This window comes from Aythya ferina (assembly GCF_964211825.1).
Source record: "Aythya ferina genome assembly, chromosome: 9".
Classification (NCBI taxonomy): domain Eukaryota; kingdom Metazoa; phylum Chordata; class Aves; order Anseriformes; family Anatidae; genus Aythya; species Aythya ferina.
This window is the reverse complement of record NC_140305.1, coordinates 13,533,106-13,552,408: the sequence shown is the minus strand read 5'-3', so window position 1 is coordinate 13,552,408 and position 19,303 is coordinate 13,533,106. Positions and strand designations below refer to the sequence as shown.

General features: G+C 46.2%; 2 protein-coding genes across 7 annotated transcripts; one reads left to right on the top strand and one right to left on the bottom strand.

Annotated features, from left to right (window-relative positions):
• Window positions 1–1,198: 1,198 nt before the first annotated feature.
• On the bottom strand, window positions 1,199–7,931 carry DTYMK (deoxythymidylate kinase). 4 transcript variants are annotated; one of them, XM_084529691.1, is made up of 5 exons: window positions 7,796–7,931; window positions 7,597–7,705; window positions 6,598–6,688; window positions 4,074–4,271; window positions 1,199–2,297 (listed from the first exon to the last, which is right to left on the bottom strand). In XM_084529691.1, exons 1-5 carry the CDS (start codon window positions 7,923–7,925, stop codon window positions 2,187–2,189), a joined length of 639 nt encoding a protein of 212 aa, XP_084385817.1. In that variant the 5' UTR covers window positions 7,926–7,931; the 3' UTR covers window positions 1,199–2,186. The 4 variants fall into 4 exon arrangements, with proteins under 4 accessions (XP_084385817.1, XP_084385819.1, XP_084385818.1 ...); XM_084529693.1 differs by lacking the exon at window positions 1,199–2,297 and adding an exon at window positions 2,307–3,136 and having other exon boundaries at window positions 7,796–7,927; XM_084529692.1 differs by lacking the exons at window positions 1,199–2,297; window positions 4,074–4,271 and adding exons at window positions 4,278–5,149; window positions 5,663–5,777 and having other exon boundaries at window positions 6,521–6,688; window positions 7,796–7,927.
• A 298-nt stretch (window positions 7,932–8,229) lies between these two features.
• ING5 (inhibitor of growth family member 5) lies at window positions 8,230–19,224 on the top strand. 3 transcript variants are annotated; one of them, XM_084529684.1, is made up of 8 exons: window positions 8,230–8,311; window positions 9,428–9,499; window positions 10,537–10,703; window positions 12,140–12,251; window positions 13,200–13,293; window positions 14,272–14,407; window positions 14,582–14,643; window positions 15,842–19,224. In XM_084529684.1, the coding sequence occupies exons 1-8, from the start codon at window positions 8,245–8,247 to the stop codon at window positions 15,882–15,884; spliced, it is 753 nt and encodes a 250-aa protein (XP_084385810.1). In that variant the 5' UTR covers window positions 8,230–8,244; the 3' UTR covers window positions 15,885–19,224. The 3 variants fall into 3 exon arrangements, with proteins under 3 accessions (XP_084385810.1, XP_084385811.1, XP_084385812.1); XM_084529685.1 differs by lacking the exon at window positions 8,230–8,311 and adding an exon at window positions 9,267–9,341; XM_084529686.1 differs by lacking the exons at window positions 8,230–8,311; window positions 14,582–14,643 and adding an exon at window positions 9,267–9,341 and having other exon boundaries at window positions 14,272–14,368; window positions 18,751–19,224.
• Window positions 19,225–19,303: the final 79 nt, after the last annotated feature.

Sequence of the window (19,303 nt, the reverse complement as noted above, 5' to 3'; positions counted from 1 at the left end):
ATTCTGGCTGCGTGGTGATGCCCCTGCCCTAGAGGGTGAACAGCCACAGTCATGCTAGCAGAGGCAATGAAGCTCTTCTGTGGCACAGTTCTGCTAACTTGCATTTTAAGTTGTTTAGGCTTTGCCCTTTTTTTTTTTTTTTTTTTTTTTAGGGGAGAAAAAAAAAAAAAAAAGGTACTTTAAGGCTGGCTATGCTTAGCAGTGCAGCATGGCTCTGCTGCTGAGCAGTGCGAGTCTTTCCAAGACAGGACGTGCTTTTCTGGTGAGTCTCTGCCACATGTGCAGTCGAGGTAGCAGGGGAAAAAGCCAAGCAGAGGTTTCAAAGTTAATGTTTCAAGTTGGTGGGTGGAAAATAAAACATATTTTCTTTAGGATTGTATGCTCCCTGCTCAGCTATTTGGCTGGCAGCTTTTCACAGTGTTTCTAGGAAGCCTTTTAAACACCAGCCCTGCAGTAGTAAACATTACAAAAACAGGTCTAAACTCCATTGTTACCATTTTGCTGTGCAATAGCAGGTCCTTTTTGTTAAGGGATAGTTACTTGGGAATTATTGTGCCCTCAGTTTGTACAAACTACTGCTACTGTTCAGAAGAGGTGCTACTTGCTTCATGTTTGTGCTTTCATGGTTAAAGACAGCTTAGCCAGACAGATTTTATACCTGGGCATTAATGTGACCCCAGTAATTGAGAGTGCTAAACTCAGATTTCTTAGGTAATGAACAGATGTTCTTGGCTTTCTGTAGGTGGGAACCTAAAGCTAAGATGAATTAAATGACTCCCGAAGGTTAAGGAATTGCTGGAAGGGCGCAACTCAGCATTCCAGGTGCTCACCTCCTTCACAAGGAGTGTTCCTGCTACCAGTTACTATGCAGAGTGAAGGCAGCTTATTCCATCTCAGCTGATGTTTGCAGCAGCAGTGTTGTTTTAAACACTTACCTTCTTCTCCCCATTAGTCAATCAGCTCAAGTGGCCTCTAAGAAAGCAGGGTTTAATCTCTGTAGGGGCAGCTTGGAGAGCAGTCCATACTGCTAAGCGTCTGATGGGGGAGATGTTACCTCTGCTGGTCATCCCCATATTAATGCACCTTAAAAATGATTTCATTTAACTCATCCCAGACTTTTTTTTTTTTTTTTTTTAAACTGCAGAAGACTTGGAAGAACTCTTAACCTAATATAGCATAATCAAGCATCAAACACCCATTGCCATTTTATGCACTGGAACTTTATTGTAACAACTCAGACTAAAAGCAGCACCTTCAGGCAGTCAGTGGAATGGTAGAGGCTGAGGGAAGCAGGCAAGCTCACAACTTGAACCTGATCTGGTCTGGTAACATACGCTGGGCTGTTTGGATTTCACTTGGAAAGTGAAGTGCAGGAATCACTGCTGACTCTTCCTCTGATCTTGGTCGCAGGAGCAATTCAACCAGTCTAAAAGAATTTGTGCACCACTCGGCCTTCAAATGGGGCTGCTGACAAGCTAACATCTATTTTGGACTCTTCCCTGCTAATAGCTGTCCAGCTTCCGCACTGAGCAGCTGGGGAGCAGGATGGAATAGGAAGGCACCCGTCCCTTCGCTCTAGCAAACAGTGATCCCTGTATTTAGTGCCTGAACTGCTGCACTTTCACCTCCTGCATGTCCTTTTAGAAGGTAAGTGATCATAGTGGTAGGAAAAAAAAATAAATGCCTTTGCTGCTATACAAAATGTTTAAAAGAGTAACATATGATAAAGTACTATAAAAGCTGGTTGTAGCACAGGGGATGCATTCCACCAGAGAGAAAGAAGAATCAAGAACATGGTAGTTCTCTGGAACTTCAAATATGGGATGGCTGTTCCCCACCTGTTGCTGCTGATCACATTTGGGGAAGCTCTGGGCTCAGTATCCAAATCTACATTACAGGACCAAGCCTACAACAAGAGATCCTACCTGAAGCAGGGAGGCTTTCACAAAGGAATGTTATGTGCTCTTTGTATGCTCGCTTATAACAAAAAGCAGCAGGGACTATACAGAATGGAAGAGGAGAAGCAGGCACAGTCAAAAGCACACCAGCACCACGCTGGACCAGGAAGAATACATGTGACCTATAAACCGTAGCAACTAAAATGTGATGTAGAGGTGTCATCCACCTGAGGAAGGTCCAAGAGGTGAATTTTCTGCTAGCTCTAGAAGAATAACCTGCATTAAGCTTTATTTCCAGAGTTCTCCCAAGGGTTTATTCTGAACCTCCAGCATGGTTTCCTCTGCAATGGACTTAATTTCTCTGTGCAAGTCTTCTATGCTCTTTGAAGCATCAATCATCTGTTGCCAAAACAAACAAAAAATACAGAAACATGTTCCTCAGTTTCCAACACAATGAGGAAAAAACCTACCTTTCTGCTATTTTTCTCTCCCTCTTTACTCAATATCGTTACAATTCATGAGCAGTGAAAGGAGCTAATTACACTTCTCATGCACTACTTCTGCACTGGAGTTGGAAAATTTATTTTACGCAGGAACAGACACTTAAGATATCGATGTGCGACAGGATGAAGGGAAACAAAAGCAACTACTGCCGCATGTTCTTTGCTGATGGTCTGTGGGAGCATATGACCTTAAATCAGGTAAGCATTTTTCACCCCGTAGTGTAGTCCCTCAGAAACATCAGTATATTGATCCCTCAGGGGTTATCTGGGGATCCTTACTATCACTCACGATAGTCAGAACCTCTCAAAATCCAATTCATGGGATTTTCCAGCTTCAGTTTGTTGGTTGTTTTTTAAATGCTGCAAGCTGGTAGTGCTATCTGATTCTGGTGTTTGCTGAGCCTGGTGCTTAAGGAATACCAGCTCAGCTCCTGTGTGACTGAGGGAACCTGGATCACATGTACAACGTCATTTTATGCCCCTTTCTTCTCAGGGGACAGCTTTTTACCTTTGAGACTGCAAGGCAACAGAACAGATGCAAAGCAATAAGGCCCATATCAAAACTAGATTCCACAAAGCTTCTATTAAACAGGAGAAAGTCCAAGCAGTGATGTTTTTCCTAATGTTGTTTTAGAAAACAGGACATTTCACTTCCGAATTACAGCTTGCAGGTCGTCACAAGTCAACGTTAATTGGCAAAGGCTTTGCTTCCATTGCTTTAAAATTATTTAGGAGCTACGAAGGCAAAGAAATAACTTGGTTAAAAGACGTAAGCAGGTGCAGGTTGATCATGAAGACCTATGAATACTGGACCACACAGCATTGTTGTGAAAAAGCAGACTGTGAGGCTATGCCATAAATACACTTCATAATTAAATGGTAATCTTCTTGTTATGGAACAGCTAATGTGTGAGCTTTGTGCTCACACAGTATCCTCAAGCAGATAGCTGACCTCAATTTATACTTGTAATTGATGGTGTATTGAGCTCCATTTCATGTTTTGGACTAAATGGATCTTTGGCAACCTTTGGTGTCTATTATTTTATCTGATGTTGAGGGGGGAATTGCCAGGAATGCGAACTGAACTGCTAACGGCTGCTGGAACTGGATTTCTGCACTCACTCCAGGGATACCTGTCGCCTCTACATCATCTGTTTTGATATGTACCTGTTTAACAGCTTTGCAGTTTGGGGTATTTTAAACAGACATGTCGCTGATACTTTAAATGAAAACTCCTTTCGCATAACGCATAGAGAGATAACAGATGACAAGTAATAAGGGAAATATATTCCTCTGCTAGAATCTCTGGAAAATCAGGGTTTGCAGACTAGATGTTAGGTAAGTTCCATACTGTCTCATACAATAGTTTCAACTGCGTGCTTTTTTGTTTTGTTTTTAATTTTGTGCTATGGTGTATGTTTTCTTCTCTTTTGCAAAACCAACAAGCAAAAACTTTCCCCCAGTCCAACAGGGCCCCTTACAGTATCCTGGAGCAGTGGGCGTCAGCAGAGCCCTGCTACAGGCCACAGCAGCTTCGGCTGGTCCCCAGCACACCCCAAAACTTCTTGCCAAGAATGGGAAGCACAAGGGCACAACACACACAATCCAGGAGGGAGCCCTCTCGTGAGAGACCACCCCAAGTCTGTGACAGCCCTCAGGGTTATTTGCTCACCTTCCAGTTTAATGTCTTGTCCTTCATCAGATGGTAGAAGGACTTCAGAACTTTCTCTTGGAAGAGGCTGTTCTCGTAACGCTCACTTCCGAAGTCCCCTCGTACTGCTGCTTCCTCTGGGCTTAACTGAAGAAACAGAATCAGATCTGGCTTTGGGAGTCCAATGTCAGGCTGTTTGCACCAGTCCACGCAGAAGTTCTGTCCCAAACAAAGACAACCAAGTTTGAGATGAAAGAAAGGAATAAGAACGAGAAAGAAGCAGGGTAGCTGGAGAGTGGGGTAGGGGAGGAACAGCCACAGAAGAGATGCAGCACAAGTCACTGAATACAGCCCTACAAACTGAAAGGGTGATTTCCCAGCCTAAAACTTCAAATTCACTCCTAGGAATTTTGAGGGTCCAGATTTTCCTGGGTGCCGTGCTCCTCTCATGCTCACTGAAGTCAAGCAGAGGTAATGATTTTAACATCTCTTCCGCAAAGCCCAGCAGAGGGAAATAATGAGTCACATTTCGAAACCTCCACACAGCGATCTGTCCAAAGGAAAGCTGCTCCCAAATATAAATGCTGTGCAGCTTTAGTATGTTTGTGCCCATGGAGGTACCTTTTTGAATACTTACTGTACACCTTCTCAGCCCACCAGGAATTCCAGCCCTGATGCAAGAGACAAAGCTTTCTGACTTTTTTGATCCCGCTGACAAATCTGAAGACTGCCACCAGGGTATATGGATCCACAACATTGCAGAGGCTGCTGAGGCTTGTCTGACCCCGTTACTCCTTGCTGCTCATCCACGTGGTGGACAGTGATACAATCAGGGTGCACGTACCAAGGCTGACCGCCGGGCTTGAGGGAATGTGGATGACACAGGGCATGGGAGCCCAAGATCGACTTAATTCTTCCAGAAAGGGGGAAAGGTTGAGGTAGGAATAAATTCAGGTCAACTCCCAGCTGCACGGTTGGTGTCACAGGCAAGTTTTCAGCTTCTTTGACCACAGGATACTCTTCAAGGCCTGATGGCTACAGAGCAGGGCTGGGATATGTCCCACCACATGCCAAGATTGTCTGTGCAAGCAGGCTTGCTAAGGTAGTGAAAAGAGCTTTAAACTAGGTATGTCAAGGGAACGCTTACAAGCTGTAGAGAACTGAAGGTGGCAGGCAAAGAGGAAGTGTCTAAGGGAAAATATGAGAGCAGATGCTCTCTGGAAAGTGGCACTACTGGGGACCCATCTCAAGCACACAACATGGGAAACACCCAAGGAATGTCCCTGCACAGGGACACTGTGGGGCTGTGATCCTGCTCAGATTACAGGGGTGAGGTGGGACAGCCTGCCAGACTGCTGTGCTGCCATGGATCCACAGAGGCTGTTCAAGAAACAGGCTGGAAGGTGAGGAGAAAGAGGGGTTGTGCTGTTTGCCACGGAGCGTCTGCAGCACAGGGAGCTTTGCCTTGGGACAGGAGATGAGCCAGGTGGGAGCCTATGGTTAAGGCTCGGGGACAGACCTGAAGACAGGACATCGATGAAGCCTTCTTCATACAGATGGAAGAAGGGTCACAATTGCAGGCCCTGATAGTCATAGAAGACCTTAATCACCCGTGTATCTGCTGGGCACAAGCAGTCCAGGTTTCTCAGGAATGCTGAAGACAAATCCGAGGAGAGTAGTAGATGCTCTGTACCTTGGCGTGAGCATGATCTCCTTTCCACCAAGCTGGTGAGATACGAACAGGTAGGCTGACAGTCAAGTTGGCAAAAAAAAAACGACAAGGCTACTGGGCTGAGCGTGGTGACCAGTGGCACAAAGTCCAGCTGGTAGGTGGCTGCTGGTGCCAGCACTCAAGGACAAATAGTACGGTTTCTAGTACGGTTCAACATCTCTAATGACCGAAACAACAGGACAGAGCGTTCCCTCAGCAACCTTCTGGATGACACCAGGCGGGGACAGTGAGCACGTGTGAGGGCAGGACTGCTATCTGGAGGGGTACAACACACTGAGGAACAGGCTGCCAGGAACCTCAAGACATTAAAAAAAGGCAAATGTAAAGTCCTGCCCTGGGGAAGAAAAACCTGATGCACCAGGGCAGGCTGGAGGCTGACCAGCTAGGCAGAAGCTCTGCAGAAAAGGGGCTGAGGCTCGTGGTGGACACTGAGCTCACCATGAGTGAGTAGCATGCCCTGGCCGCAAAGGCCAGCAGCAGTCTAGCTGTATAAGCACGAGGAAAGTGATCCTTCTTCCCATCTGTCCTGCACCCACACGAGTGCCATGTCTGGTTTGGGGTTCCCCAGTGCAACTCCGGAGTGAGCCTACCTCGCTAACAAGTAACCTAATGAGTTTCTCTGTTCTTTTGGGGTAGACACAGGCAAACAGGCCACGTTAACATTTAAGATGAAACTTTCATCCCCCATTTCAATCCATGTTTCCCCAGAAAAGGAGCCTGGGCCACACAGACCGACCTCGAGAGCAGGCCTCTCCCCATGTCCTGTTTCTTCAAATACAGAGAGAGGCAGGGCCTGCCGGGTCCCTCACTCACCTCCTTGGCGCTTGTGAAGGCCACTCCAGAAAAGGCGTATCTGTCAACCACAAGCGTGACCCCTTGACGTAGTTTCTCTTTCATCGAAGGCCTGAAAACCATGGAGGAGAAAAAGAAAGTTACACTTCCGACTTCAAACTGGTCATTAGCAGCATCAGGGTCATCGGTGACACTGACCACAAATCAATTCCTATTTGCGCTCCACCCTCTACAATATTTAGCAAATACCCTTTTGAGACACCCACATTCAGGGTGCACCAGTGCAGGGCATTGCTCTAGGCAGCTCCACAGCTTGCAGCATGATCACCGACGAGCTACAGCCAGGCACGAGCAGCTTAGTCTTCCTTCCTTTCTAAGCGGTGCAGTAGGTTTGAAATACTTGCCTCTGTCAGAGAAAAGCATCCTTTGTTTACAACAGACATTTCTTACTGGAGCCCTCCCGCTTTGCTCGGCACGCCTGCTACAGCAGAATCAGTGAAGCTTTTGCAGAAACAGAAAGCATCTTGCAGGGCAGAGGTCTGGATAAGTGCAACAGTTGTTACCAACAGCCCCAGCTATGCACACAAAGCTTCAGTTTGGCAAAAAAAAACACACGAGCAGTAGCTCCCGGGCTGGGGCAGCAGCTCGGTACACCAAAGGCCATGCTCAGGGGTGGGTGACGTGGTGTTTTGCCCGCTCCCTTTGGGCTCCCAGGCGGCGCTGAAACCCCCTGGTTTGTGCCAAGCAGCACAGAGCCAGCTGCAGGGGAAGGGTCCGAAGCCTCCCCCCTTGGGTGAGGATTTGGGAGGGGAGCTCACAGGGAGGGCAGCTCCTTTAGGGCGCAGGAGGGGAACGGGCAGGGGCTGCTGGCCTGGAGCAGGCCGTGCCTGGCCCTGACCCCCAGCCCTGCGGGGGTCCCTCCCGAGGGCAGCAGCGGGGCTGGGGGGGGCTCGGGGAGGGTCTCGGGGGGGGATCTCGAGGGTTCCCACCTCCCCCCCCCCCCCCCCCGGCCATCTTTACACGTGCTCCCAGCGGTTGGCGGAGAACAGGAGGTGCACGGCGTGGTCCTCCACGTCCTTCTCCCCCGCCAGGTAGGCTCCGAGCAGCCGCCCGATCTCCGTCGTCCTCTCTGCAACCGAAGGGGCCACACAGCTCGGTAACGGGGTCCCCCAACCCCCCAACCCTCCTAAACCCCCCCCCGAGCCCCATCCCCGCCTACCGGGGAAGCGGAGCAGGTCGGCGCGGTGCCCGCCTGCCCGCAGCGCCTCCACCAGCCGCCGGCCCTGCGTGCTCTTGCCGGCCCTGTCCACCCCCTCCAGGGCGATCAGCGCCCCCCGGGCGCCCGCCATGGCGCCCGCCCCCCTCCCACCCCCTGCCCCGGTCCCGGTCCCCGCCCCGTCCTGTCCCGGCAGAGCTCTGGGCAGTGGGGGAGCCATAGAAGAGGCGGAGCCCTCCGAAAATGGAGGCAGGGCCCGCTGTTAAAGGGGAATAAGGGTGGTGGTCTGGTGGTCACCCGCCGTTTTGAGGGAAAAAATGGGGAGAATGGGCAAAAGGCGCGCGGTGGGGTGGATGGGTGGGCGGGGGGGCGCCAGGCGCAGCGTCCCCGTGAGGCACAGAGGGGGCGCCGGGCCCCGTTGTGAGGGGTGGGCAGCGTGGCCCCGCCCCTTCATGGATATCTTTAATATCTTTAATATCTTCATCGATGATCTGGACGAGGGCATCGAGTGCACCCTCAGTAAGTTCGCAGATGACACCAAGTTAGGTGCGTGTGTCGATCTGCTTGAGGGTAGGAAAGCTCTGCAGGAGGATCTGGATAGGCTGCACCGATGGGCTGAGGTCAACTGCATGAAGTTCAACAAGGCCAAGTGCCGGGTCCTGCACCTGGGGCACAGCAACCCCAAGCAGAGCTACAGGCTGGGAGAGGAATGGTTGGAGAGCTGCCAGGCAGAGAAGGACCTGGGAGTGATGGTGGACAGTCGGCTGAATATGAGCCAGCAGTGTGCTCAGGTGGCCAAGAAGGCCAACGGCATCCTGGCTTGCATAAGAAGCAGTGTGACCAGCAGGGCGAGGGAGGTGATCGTCCCCCTGTACTCGGCTCTGGTGAGGCCGCACCTCGAGTACTGTGTTCAGTTTTGGGCCCCTCGCTACAAGAAGGACATCGAGGTGCTTGAGTGAGTCCAGAGAAGGGCGACGAAGCTGGTGAGGGGCCTGGAGAACAAGTCCTACGAGGAGCGGCTGAGGGAGCTGGGCTTGTTCAGCCTGGAGAAGAGGAGGCTCAGGGGTGACCATATTGCTCTCTACAGGTACCTCAAAGGAGGCTGTAGCGAGGTGGGGGTTGGTCTGTTCTCCCACGTGCCTGGTGACAGGACGAGGGGGAATGGGCTTAAGTTGCGCCAGGGGAGTTTTAGATTAGATGTTAGGAAGAACTTCTTTACTGAGAGGGTTGTGAGGCATTGGAACAGGCTGCCCAGGGAAGTGGTGGAGTCACCATCCCTGGAGGTCTTTAAAAGACGTTTAGATGTAGAGCTTAGGGATATGGTTTAGTGGGGACTGTTAGCGTTAGGTCAGAGGTTGGACTCGATGATCCTGAGGTCTCTTCCAACCTAGAAATTCTGTGAAATTCTGTGAACATGCAGGAAGAGGCGGGCAATGGGAGAGGGCAACTCATTAATACGTGATGAGGTCGGGGCCGGCCGGCGGCGGGGCGGGGCGGGGCGGGCGGCACAAGATGGCGGCCGCCATGTACCTGGAGCACTACCTGGACAGTGAGCGCCGGGCGCGGGGGGCGGCGGGCGGCGGGGCCGTGGTGTGGGGGAGGCGCGGCGCTGAGGGGGCTCTGTGCTCGTTTCAGGCATCGAGAACCTGCCCTGCGAGCTGCAGCGCAACTTCCAGCTGATGCGGGAGCTCGACCAGCGCACGGAAGGTGCGTGAGGAGGCGGCGGGCGTTGGGGAGCCGCGGGGGGCTGAGGGGAAGGGGAAGGGGCGCAATGGGGCTGCTGCCTGGGTTTGTGCGGCCCGGAGCCGAGCAGGGTGAGGGGAGGCCTCGGGGCAGCCTGCAGCTCCCTCCCGAGGGGCAGGCGCTGAGCTCTGCTCGCTGGGGACAGCGACGGGACCCGAGGGGACGGCATGGAGCTGGGGCAGGGGAGGGTTGGAGGAGGTTGTCAGGGAAAGGGTCTGCACCCAGAGGTGGCCGGGCACCGGGACAGGCTCCTCAGGGTCACGGCACCGAGCTGCTGGAGTTCAAGAAGCGTTTGGACGAGGCTCTGAGACACACGGTTTGGTTTTTGGGTGTCCTGTATGCATCCAGGAGTGGGACTCGGTCATCTGTGCGGGTCCCTTCCAACTCAGGAGGTTCCCTGTTTCCCTCAGCCAGTCTCATGCTGGTTCTCTGTGAGCCCTACAGCTCACTGGGCACGGGACTTCATTTTCAGCTGTTGCTTGCTAATTTGTAGTTATGTATAATTGTGGTCACTGTACCTGATTGCCCCTTGGACATCCTTGCTGTCAGACATACTTATATTCATGTCTACTGAATTGTAGATTGCTGCATGCCTTTAAGGCTTCTTTTCCTTCTTTTTTCTGAGGTTTTGTGTTGACATGTGATTATACATTAATGATTTTCAATTTGAGGCATTAAAACAGAACCGTGCAGCAAATACAGTGTTCTTCATATGCAAAGAGAGGTTGAAGTTTGTGAACCTATTGATTCAGTTTCTGGTCTTAACTGAGCCTCTCTGAACCGCAAAAGGCTCAAAAAACCAGCACCATACCATAGGTGTTGAAGACAGTATGCCTTTAAATTAATCTTTAATAAAAAAAAGGTAAATGCATTAAAGAATTAAGGCAAGTCCAAAGACTCTCAGGAGGGGTCTTCTAAATACTAGAGAGAGGTAGAAGGTAAAAATACTTCCTTTGGAAGATGGCTTTCTCACGTATGTGTACTATGTCTCTGCTTTTCAGATAAGAAAGCAGAAATTGACAGTCTTGCAGCAGAATACATTGAATCCGTGAAGAACATGTTGCCCGAGGAGCGAGTGGAACACCTGAAAAAAATCCAGAGTGCCTACAGTAAATGTAAGGAGTACAGCGACGATAAAGTACAGCTGGCCATGCAGACGTACGAGATGGTGAGGACCAAAACCAGTGAGACTTGTAAATACAATCATAATCTGGGCTGGGGCTGGTGACAGACTTGAGAGGTGCTTCTGCAGCATCCGTATGTCTCTTTCCTGGTGCATTTTCCTTTAATATCTTACTGAAGCAAAGTAAGATATTAGTTTCAAGCTTACTTTTCTTACTGTTATCCTCCCCCCCCCAAAAGAAAAAAAGGCCTCCCCAGTGTTCCTGGGTTTAGTGTCAAGTAGTCTTCTCTACTGATTAAAGGCTGGAGATTGCTTTATCAGAAGTACACATCTGCTGTCTAATAATGACAGCATATTTACCCCGCCCACTCCCCTTTCACCCACTAATTCATTTAGGGCTGGTCTTGATCATAAACAACGTTTTTTAGGTCAGCTTTAAAACTGTATTGTGGAGGAGTAGAGGGAAATCTTCCCAGTTTCTTGGGTTTCCAGGTGACAGAGGCATGGAGACCGGTCAGCTCTGCTGTTTTGGCTGTATACTAGATGTCAAACTTGCAGTGAGAAAATATCTTTTCTTAAGATGCAGATTTCCACTTTTCTCCTGTTCTGCACCTTCTCCTGTCTGTTTATCTGTCCCTTGAGTGATTCTTATCTCTATTTTATCCCATAGGTGCATATTAAGGGAGGGGAATCCTTTTTATCTGTTCTTAGCATGTTTTATGTAGCTTCTAGAGATGCTTTGGATTCTAATTAAAAGTGATAGCTGCAGCTGGAGTACTTTTTATTGATGTCAAATACTGCAGGAAAGGAAATTATTTCACAGGGATTGAAAAGCATCCTAGATGAACACTAACTTCATGAATAGGTACTGCAGCAACATGGTTTGGGGGTGAGGGAGGAGAGTTAAAACACCTTTGCTACATCTGTGTTCTGTAAGCCACATTGTTGTCACCAGGGTATTATGAGATACTTACATAACGTGTACTGACTTAATATTGAAGATGGCCTGTATTTGTTATTAAATTTCATTAAGTAGCCTGTGAGTGAAATACTAGAGAAAATGTTGCCACCTTTAATGGATATCAGTTGAATAATGTATTTTTAAAATGGCCAGGAGAAAACAGTCTCTAAATATCTTCTGTCATTTTGTTTTGTTCTGCAAACCATTAGTCTAGTTGCTTTGACTATCCTTTATGCCACCTTCCCTCATCCCCTTTTCCTTTATTTCTCTTTGCTTGCATTGGGATTGGGTTCTCTTGCTTTTAGCAAGCTTGCTTCAGCTTTTTTCTTTCTCTGTTTGTTTTAATTCCCTTTGCATGTACCATTTCCCTCTTTCCAGTTTGGTACACCTCTCATGCCTTGCCTTCAAGTCTTACATTCCTGTTCGTGCTGATAGCAGCCAAGTTACTAGACCTTCCTGTTCTTGGTTTAGGAATGTTTTTTTTTAAATAATTCAGTTTGTGGTTTCCTCTTCTGTGCAGGTGGATAAGCATATCCGCCGGCTGGATGCAGACTTGGCACGGTTTGAAGCAGATCTGAAAGATAAACTGGAAGGCAGCGACTTTGAAAACCCTGGATCACGAAGCCTGAAAAGTGCGTAAATGTTGTGTGTTTGACAGCCTTTTCCAGCATGGATCATATCAAACCAGAGAGGCTGAAATACAGAGTTTGGCTGTCATTTCAGGAGGCTACAGTGCTCTCCTGTACTTGTGAATTCTCTTCAGATATTTACAGTGTTGTGCTCGCCAATGAACAGGGGAAAGGAAAAAATCTAGTGCTGGAATCTAACCTGCTCTCTGTCCTTGTCAGAGCGCCCTGAGGTGGCGCAAAACTGCAAGATGAGGCAAAACTGAACTGATGTTTAGCCCATGGCTCCTACACCTCTTGAGTTTAACAGTTGGCTTCAGGCTTGATCTATTACTGAGTAAGTTCTAAGATCTTTTGGAGAAGACATCTGCTTATTTTCCTGCTTTTACTGGATTTAGATATTAGTCAAGCTGAGAACAGCAGGGAAAATTAAGAGGTAAAGGAAGATGCCAGTTTCTGTAATGTATACAGGAAATCTCCTATAACTATGGTGAAATTTGGTTACAGTTAACATCAACACAGCTTTATGCCTTTGAGCCATGAAATAAAGGGTAAGATGAGGAGTATGGATCTGTGGAGATAAAAGTTCAGTCAGTAGCTGAGTAACCAATTAACTGGCCAAATGTTTAAAAATATTATTTTTTAAATCTGCATTACTTCGCATCTGATCAAACGTGATGCTGTTTAAATCTTGTGTGACACTATGCACTAACATTGCACTGTAGTGATTTAATTGCCAGAACTGCAAACACGGGAATTTGGCACTGAGTAATACTACTTGCAAGCTTGGCGTGTTTGTGGCAGAAAAGTGTATGTATATTTCAGAATCGGTGTTTGTATTGAATTACATGTCGTGGAAGGATTTCAAAACAAATGCACCAAAAGTAAAATACCTGGGGATGTTTCTGTTATTTAAAGAAGCTGAAACAATGCAGCACTTTTTTTCTATTATAGAGGGACGGAGTCAGAAAGACAAAAGAGGCTCTCGTGGTCGAGGCAGGCGAACATCTGAAGAAGATACACCAAAGAAAAAGAAACTCAAAGGAGGGTAAGGCACCCAGCTACAGTTCTGGTGACTTTGGCTCAACATTTCATGAATTTTCTCTAAACTCATGTTACCTTTATTACTCTCCTGTCAGGATGTCTGTGGTGTTTAGGTTATTGTGGTCTTAACTATATTTCATTAGAGTCCTCTTTAGGACAAGTCAGATTTGTTAATTAACTCCTTGCTTGATGCGTGGAAACTCGGCGTGCTTGGAATGCCCTCTGTCTGGAAGGACAAGATCAGAGCCTGTGTTGCTGTTGGCAAGCTGGTAGAAAATAGCTTTGATTTTTGTCATGCGGCTATTTTTAAATGTTGCTTGCAATATTCATTGCAAAGAAACACTTGCCTATTGGGACAAATACTGATGTTGTATTGCTGTTATGGAAATCTTGGGGAGTTTTTTGTGGTTATTTTCAAACAACTGTGTCCTGAATAGTCTTGAATAACATAATTCCATTTTGTGAGGCAAGGAAGAAAGCATGTCACCTCCATCCTGTGATTTTTAAACCCAATTAATTCTAATATCTTCAATTGGCTAAATGGAGGGGCAAGAAAAGAATGTATCTTCTATTATGTGTTACTGATGTGTCAGAGCTCCTGTCAGAGCAAGGGGGTTCCCTCATGTCTGGCAGAGAAAGAAGAATATATAGTAAAAATGGACTGGGGAAAAAAGGGCAGATTATTCTGCCCTCCAAACAGAAGTGAGTTGTACGTTCATTTTGTTACTTTAGTCATGTCATCTACAAATCATTCTCCTAATCTTTATAGTCGAGCTCATATTTTTGTGTTTGATCAGACCTGCTTTATGTTTTTAATTATCGGACAATATGTGGATATGTAATTAAACTCTAAAGTGGGTTCAATGTGCTCTAAGGAAGATATTGTTAAAAACTAATTTTCCCAAGAGGGATTTAGATCTTGGAAATGTATAGTTGTCCATAACTGAAAAGTGTTTTGTCCTCAAATTGTTCTTGTCTACAGCTCTGAGTTTGCTGATACCATCCTGTCAGTGCATCCCTCGGATGTCCTAGACATGCCAGTGGACCCCAACGAGCCCACCTACTGCTTGTGTCACCAGGTGTCCTACGGAGAAATGATCGGCTGTGACAATCCAGATGTAAGCAGTTGGTTTGTTGTCAAAAGGTGCTCTGTGTCTTCTGAAATGATGATTGCAACATCACAGCACTGTGAAATCTGAGGGGGGTACTTGCTCAATTAGATCATCCAAAACAAACATAATGCTTGTGAAACTCTGAGCATCTCTTCTGAGGATTTTTTCTTTGTTTTGCAGTGCCCGATTGAATGGTTCCACTTTGCTTGTGTGGATCTCACCACCAAACCAAAAGGGAAATGGTAAGGAGGATGCACAGGCTTTTTACTCTTCTCAAGCTACAGTTTCCCTCAACAAGAATCACAAAAAGAATCAAAACTCTATTGTGACCCTTCCTGACAAAGGAACGTCGCTCTTGTCATCAGAGCTTTGCGTCCAGTAGGGTTTGAGATTGCGTTTTTGTGAAGGCAGAAGGGGAACTTTTTTACTGGGGGCTGCTTCCATGGGAGTCTTAGTTGCCATAGATTTTGGTGGGAGCAAAACAGGGACCTGGGTGTATGTAAATTTTCACGTTAAGTAGAGCTGTTCATGAGATTAGGCTTGTGGTAATACATACATCTTAAATCTCACGTTTGCTGTATTTCTGTGCAACCGTTGTTGTGGTTAAGGTTGAGAAAATAATTCTTTTTTTCCCCACTTACGGGAAAAAAAAGTGTTAGAATTCTATTTAGGTTTTGCTTATGTGCCCATCTTCGAAAGTCACACACTTGTTCTGTACTTTCTTTTTCAAAGGACAAAAACTTTGTGTAATTGTTCTCTTTTGCAATTAAAACGCCACACTCCTCAGTTAGCATAAGAAAAGTGAATTTTCAAGAGGAAATGAAATTGCACTACTGTATTAAGTGGGGACAAATAACATGACTAAAATGTTTATTTACAGAACACAGCGTGATGGGAATAATTGTAAGCGTGCAAGTGCATAGAGCAGTAGGTCACTGCATTCCAATCAGATACTGAAGTAAACTGGTGATAGCATGGAGTTGAAGTTTAATGGCTAGCCACTGAGTTAAATGCTGATTGTTTCAGTAAGCAGGCTTTGAGATGTAAATATCTCTATTTGATGGGCTCCTGTCATCTATCTGTAAGAAGCTTATCAGAAACAAGCTGAAGTAGAACTGAACTGGAGTCACTGGAGGGAGAAGAAGGAATGAACTGGAGGAAAATATCTTATTTTCTCTGTTACTTGGAGTAACTTTTAGGTGAATGAAATGGGGGAATCATGGCTATGAGGGGCAGCTCTGGTCTTTTCGTGCTGTTCACCAGAGTCTGCACAATTCCTTTCCTGTTTGCCCAGTCTTCCTATATGTCATGAAGTTGTTGCTATTGGTTAAAAATCACCACCACCCCTGCTCATTTCCAAATGATAGGAAGAGCTCTTGAGTGATATGTTGTTATCTTCAGGAACTAATTACTATCTTTTTTTTTTCCTTTTCGCTATAGGTTTTGTCCACGTTGTGTTCAGGAAAGAAAGAAAAAGAAGTAAGGAGTTGAGGGGAATACATCCTCTGAGGCTAGAAGAGTTTTTTTTAATATATTCCTTCCTTCAAGTTGCAATATCATCATTTTGATTTTAAAACCTACCCTCTTCCTTTTTCTGATACGATATTTAATTGTCCAGTGGCCAGTTGTAATTCCTATTCTTTCATAAGAAAATGACTGTGGGAGGGAGGGAATCTGCCACAGGGATTTTATTTATGTTACTCTTGCACAACACTGTAATCAGTGTTACTAGGAAGTGTTAGGGCAGCCAGTAGCTGTAAGTCTGCTAGTTTATAGGAGTCTGTGAAACCACGTAAGGCGTTGCAGGAACATGAGATACCTGTAGCTTCATGGTGCATTTTCATCACTGAAGTCGTTCAGTTACCTGGAGCTTAGCATGGTAGAGAAAAAGGAATTGTCTCTATTGTAGCCTGCAGAAGAGGAATAGTTTTGGTGTGAAGTCCATTTGTTCTGCAGTTCTGTTGTACAGAGGAACAAGAAAGCTGGTCAGCTGTTTCCAATGTCTGTTTCCTCAAAGCCAAATACTGTGCTTAGTTTGGACAGGGTAGGGATGGGATGGAGATAAGACTGTATCTTCCCTTCTGGGGCATTTCTTCTGTCTAACTTTGCACTGCCATCATTTTACTTGATCTTGCTTGCATTCACGTGAACCTTAAGAGAAGGAAAACATCTGACTTTCTGCCTCCTATAAAAGGTTTGTCTCTTCTGGGACAAGAGCTTTAAATCTCACAGGAATTGTCCTGCAGTGTTTCTTAGTGACAGTAGTATTGAGAGAGTGAGTTACCTTTCCTGTCAGTTTTCATTTCTTTGGAAATTTAAGTACATTACTGTGAAGTTGAAACCTAGAGTATTGTTATAGAGGGTCTGATTTATTCATAAAAGAAGATGAAGGCCTTATTTTTATTTCTTGTGTATGTCTGTATTGCACCTCAGTAAATCAGGAAAAGAAGCTTTAAGGGAATCCTCTGCAAGGATAACGCGTACATTCCTGTGATGGTGTGGCAAAGCTGAAAGAAAGGTGGCCATGAGGTAGCTTGGTGGAGGTTGTGGTGTTTTAATAGAATTTGCTATGAAGCTGTGTTATTGAAGAAGGCAATTCAGTAGGAATGTTTTAAAATGACATCTTGCCTTGTTAGTAGGGGCATATTTGCCTGTTCTTGACTTCTTTAAGCTGCCTTTCAGATCTTGAATGTGAATCCTTGCTGTCATCACCATGCCAGTTGCTGCAGCAGAAGGATGAGAAGGAAATCAGGAGTAGGAAAACTACAGTTTTTCTGTGTGTTTTTCGGCAATTTTTTTTTTTCCTCTGAGTTATAGCAGATTCAGAAGTTGAGGGAAGAACAGAGATAAGTATTGTCTTTAGATATATCCTGGATTTTGGGGCTTAATTGCCTACACAAAAATATTGTGGGTAAAGGTTTTTCTGCTAGGGGAGGGAGAAAACACCAAAGGCCTGCAGCAGGACAGACCGAGGTTCATGAACTCTCCTGGCTGTTGTCTGTGATGGGTGTTTATGGCAGCTCTGTGCAGGGCTGTGTTACTTGGCATACCACTGTGCAGCGCTCTTGGTGCAGACTGTTGGAAATGCTTCCAGATAAGCTTTTCTTCTGCTTTAAAAGCAATCTGAAGAAACAGTACGGAGGGGGGGGTGGGGAGGAAAAAAAAAAAAACAAAACACACACACAAACAACAACACTGTTCTAGTTGGACTTTGGCAACAGCTTGTGAAAGAACTTTGTTGTTGTTTTTGTTTGTTTGTTTTTTCTTACCCTAGCCCTCTTACTTATGCTTTGCAGTGAAAGTAGAACACAGCTCTTGCCTGTTTTCCTTTCCTGCTTTGCTCTGCTGGGTTTTGTAGATGCTACAGGTACGTAAGAACTGTTGCAGCAGAAACATTTTGATAATGAGACAGGTTTTCTGTGAATGTTTTGATTTATTGCGTCCCCTATGCAGAAAGGCCTGTCTCCAGGGCCCTCTTGTTTGAAGTGTGATGTTGTACATGTCCGTATTAGGTTGCATCACTCCATGCTGTATATGAAGTTTCCATAGTTATGTTTACAAGACAATGTACATTTCTCATTGTTGCCATTGTAAAAGCACCCCAAAGCCACACAGATGAATTAGAAAGGGATTGAGGGGGAGAAGAAGCACAATCATGTAAGCCTGATTGTAGAAGTACAGTCAGCCCTCTTCTTTCTGCCTCTGTTTTGAGAGTAAATTCGCTTGTGATACCTCATGAGCCAGCCTGTAATTCAGTAACCAGTGGGTGAGACCTGTACCTCATTGATCTGCTACACTGGATTAATGTAAGAGTGTAACCGTGTCCTGAAGGCTAGTGGTGATGCTGTTTCACATCTTATTTTCCCCTTCCGTCCAATGGTATTGTCAATTTTTTTCCCCTTTTTCCTAAGGCTTTAATAGTAGTGCTGTCACCATAGATGAAGCATTTGATTTGAAACAATCTCAAAGTTAGACTGCGCCTCTTTGGAGGTCTTGCTGGAAACACGCAAGTATGGGAATGTGCAGCTGTGGATGAATAAGAGCAAAGCTGGCTGCCTTAAACTCAAAAAAGATGGTCAGGTAGGACAGCAAATTTTTTTGTTAGCAAGTGCTTTCCTCAGCTCAGAAGAACAGATGTTTTCCATTTTAACCAGCAAAGCAAAAAAAAAAAGTGCTAGAAGTTAGCATCAGTCTTCAAAAGGAAAGATGCTTCTTCACTAGGAATCACGAGCAGAGCTGAGGTGACCCACACTCTTCTTTATGCTGGGACATCTCCAACGTGTCCGCCCGTCGCACCAACACCAGCAATAGACCGTCCTGTCGCCAACACACCAGCACAGAGCCTCCAGCTGCTGTCACGGGCTCAAGAGCATCTGTTGGCTGTTTACACCTGGGTTTAGAGATCTTTAGAGACTCTTGTAGATGGGAGTACCAGTAGCCTTCATTTTTGGTCACTAAAGAGTTGAAATCTTTCTCCTGAATTTTGAATGTACGGCGTTAAATATGCTTTAAGGAGAAGGATGAATGAGACTGTGATACTTAAAGGAATGTTCCACTAAAGATTGTCGAAGCACCTGCATACACTGTGGTGTCCAGCTTTATCGCAGCTCATCCTGACTGGCGGTGACGCGACTTTAACCCGATTCTTCTATTTTTTTAAAGAATCCGACCTGTGTTCCCTTTGTAAATGGAAGAGACTATAAAGCTTTTTATTAAAAAAAAAAGAAAAACGAGAATGTAAAGTAAAATCTATATCTGTATTTTTGGATCTTGTCAGAGATGACGGCTATATTGATTTACAAATAAAGTATTTTTGGGAACAAGAGCTGTGCGGCTGCCTGGCAGCGGGCCGGAGGCGGGCGGGCGCTAGGACCGCGGCGGGGGCCGGGACATGGCCGCCTT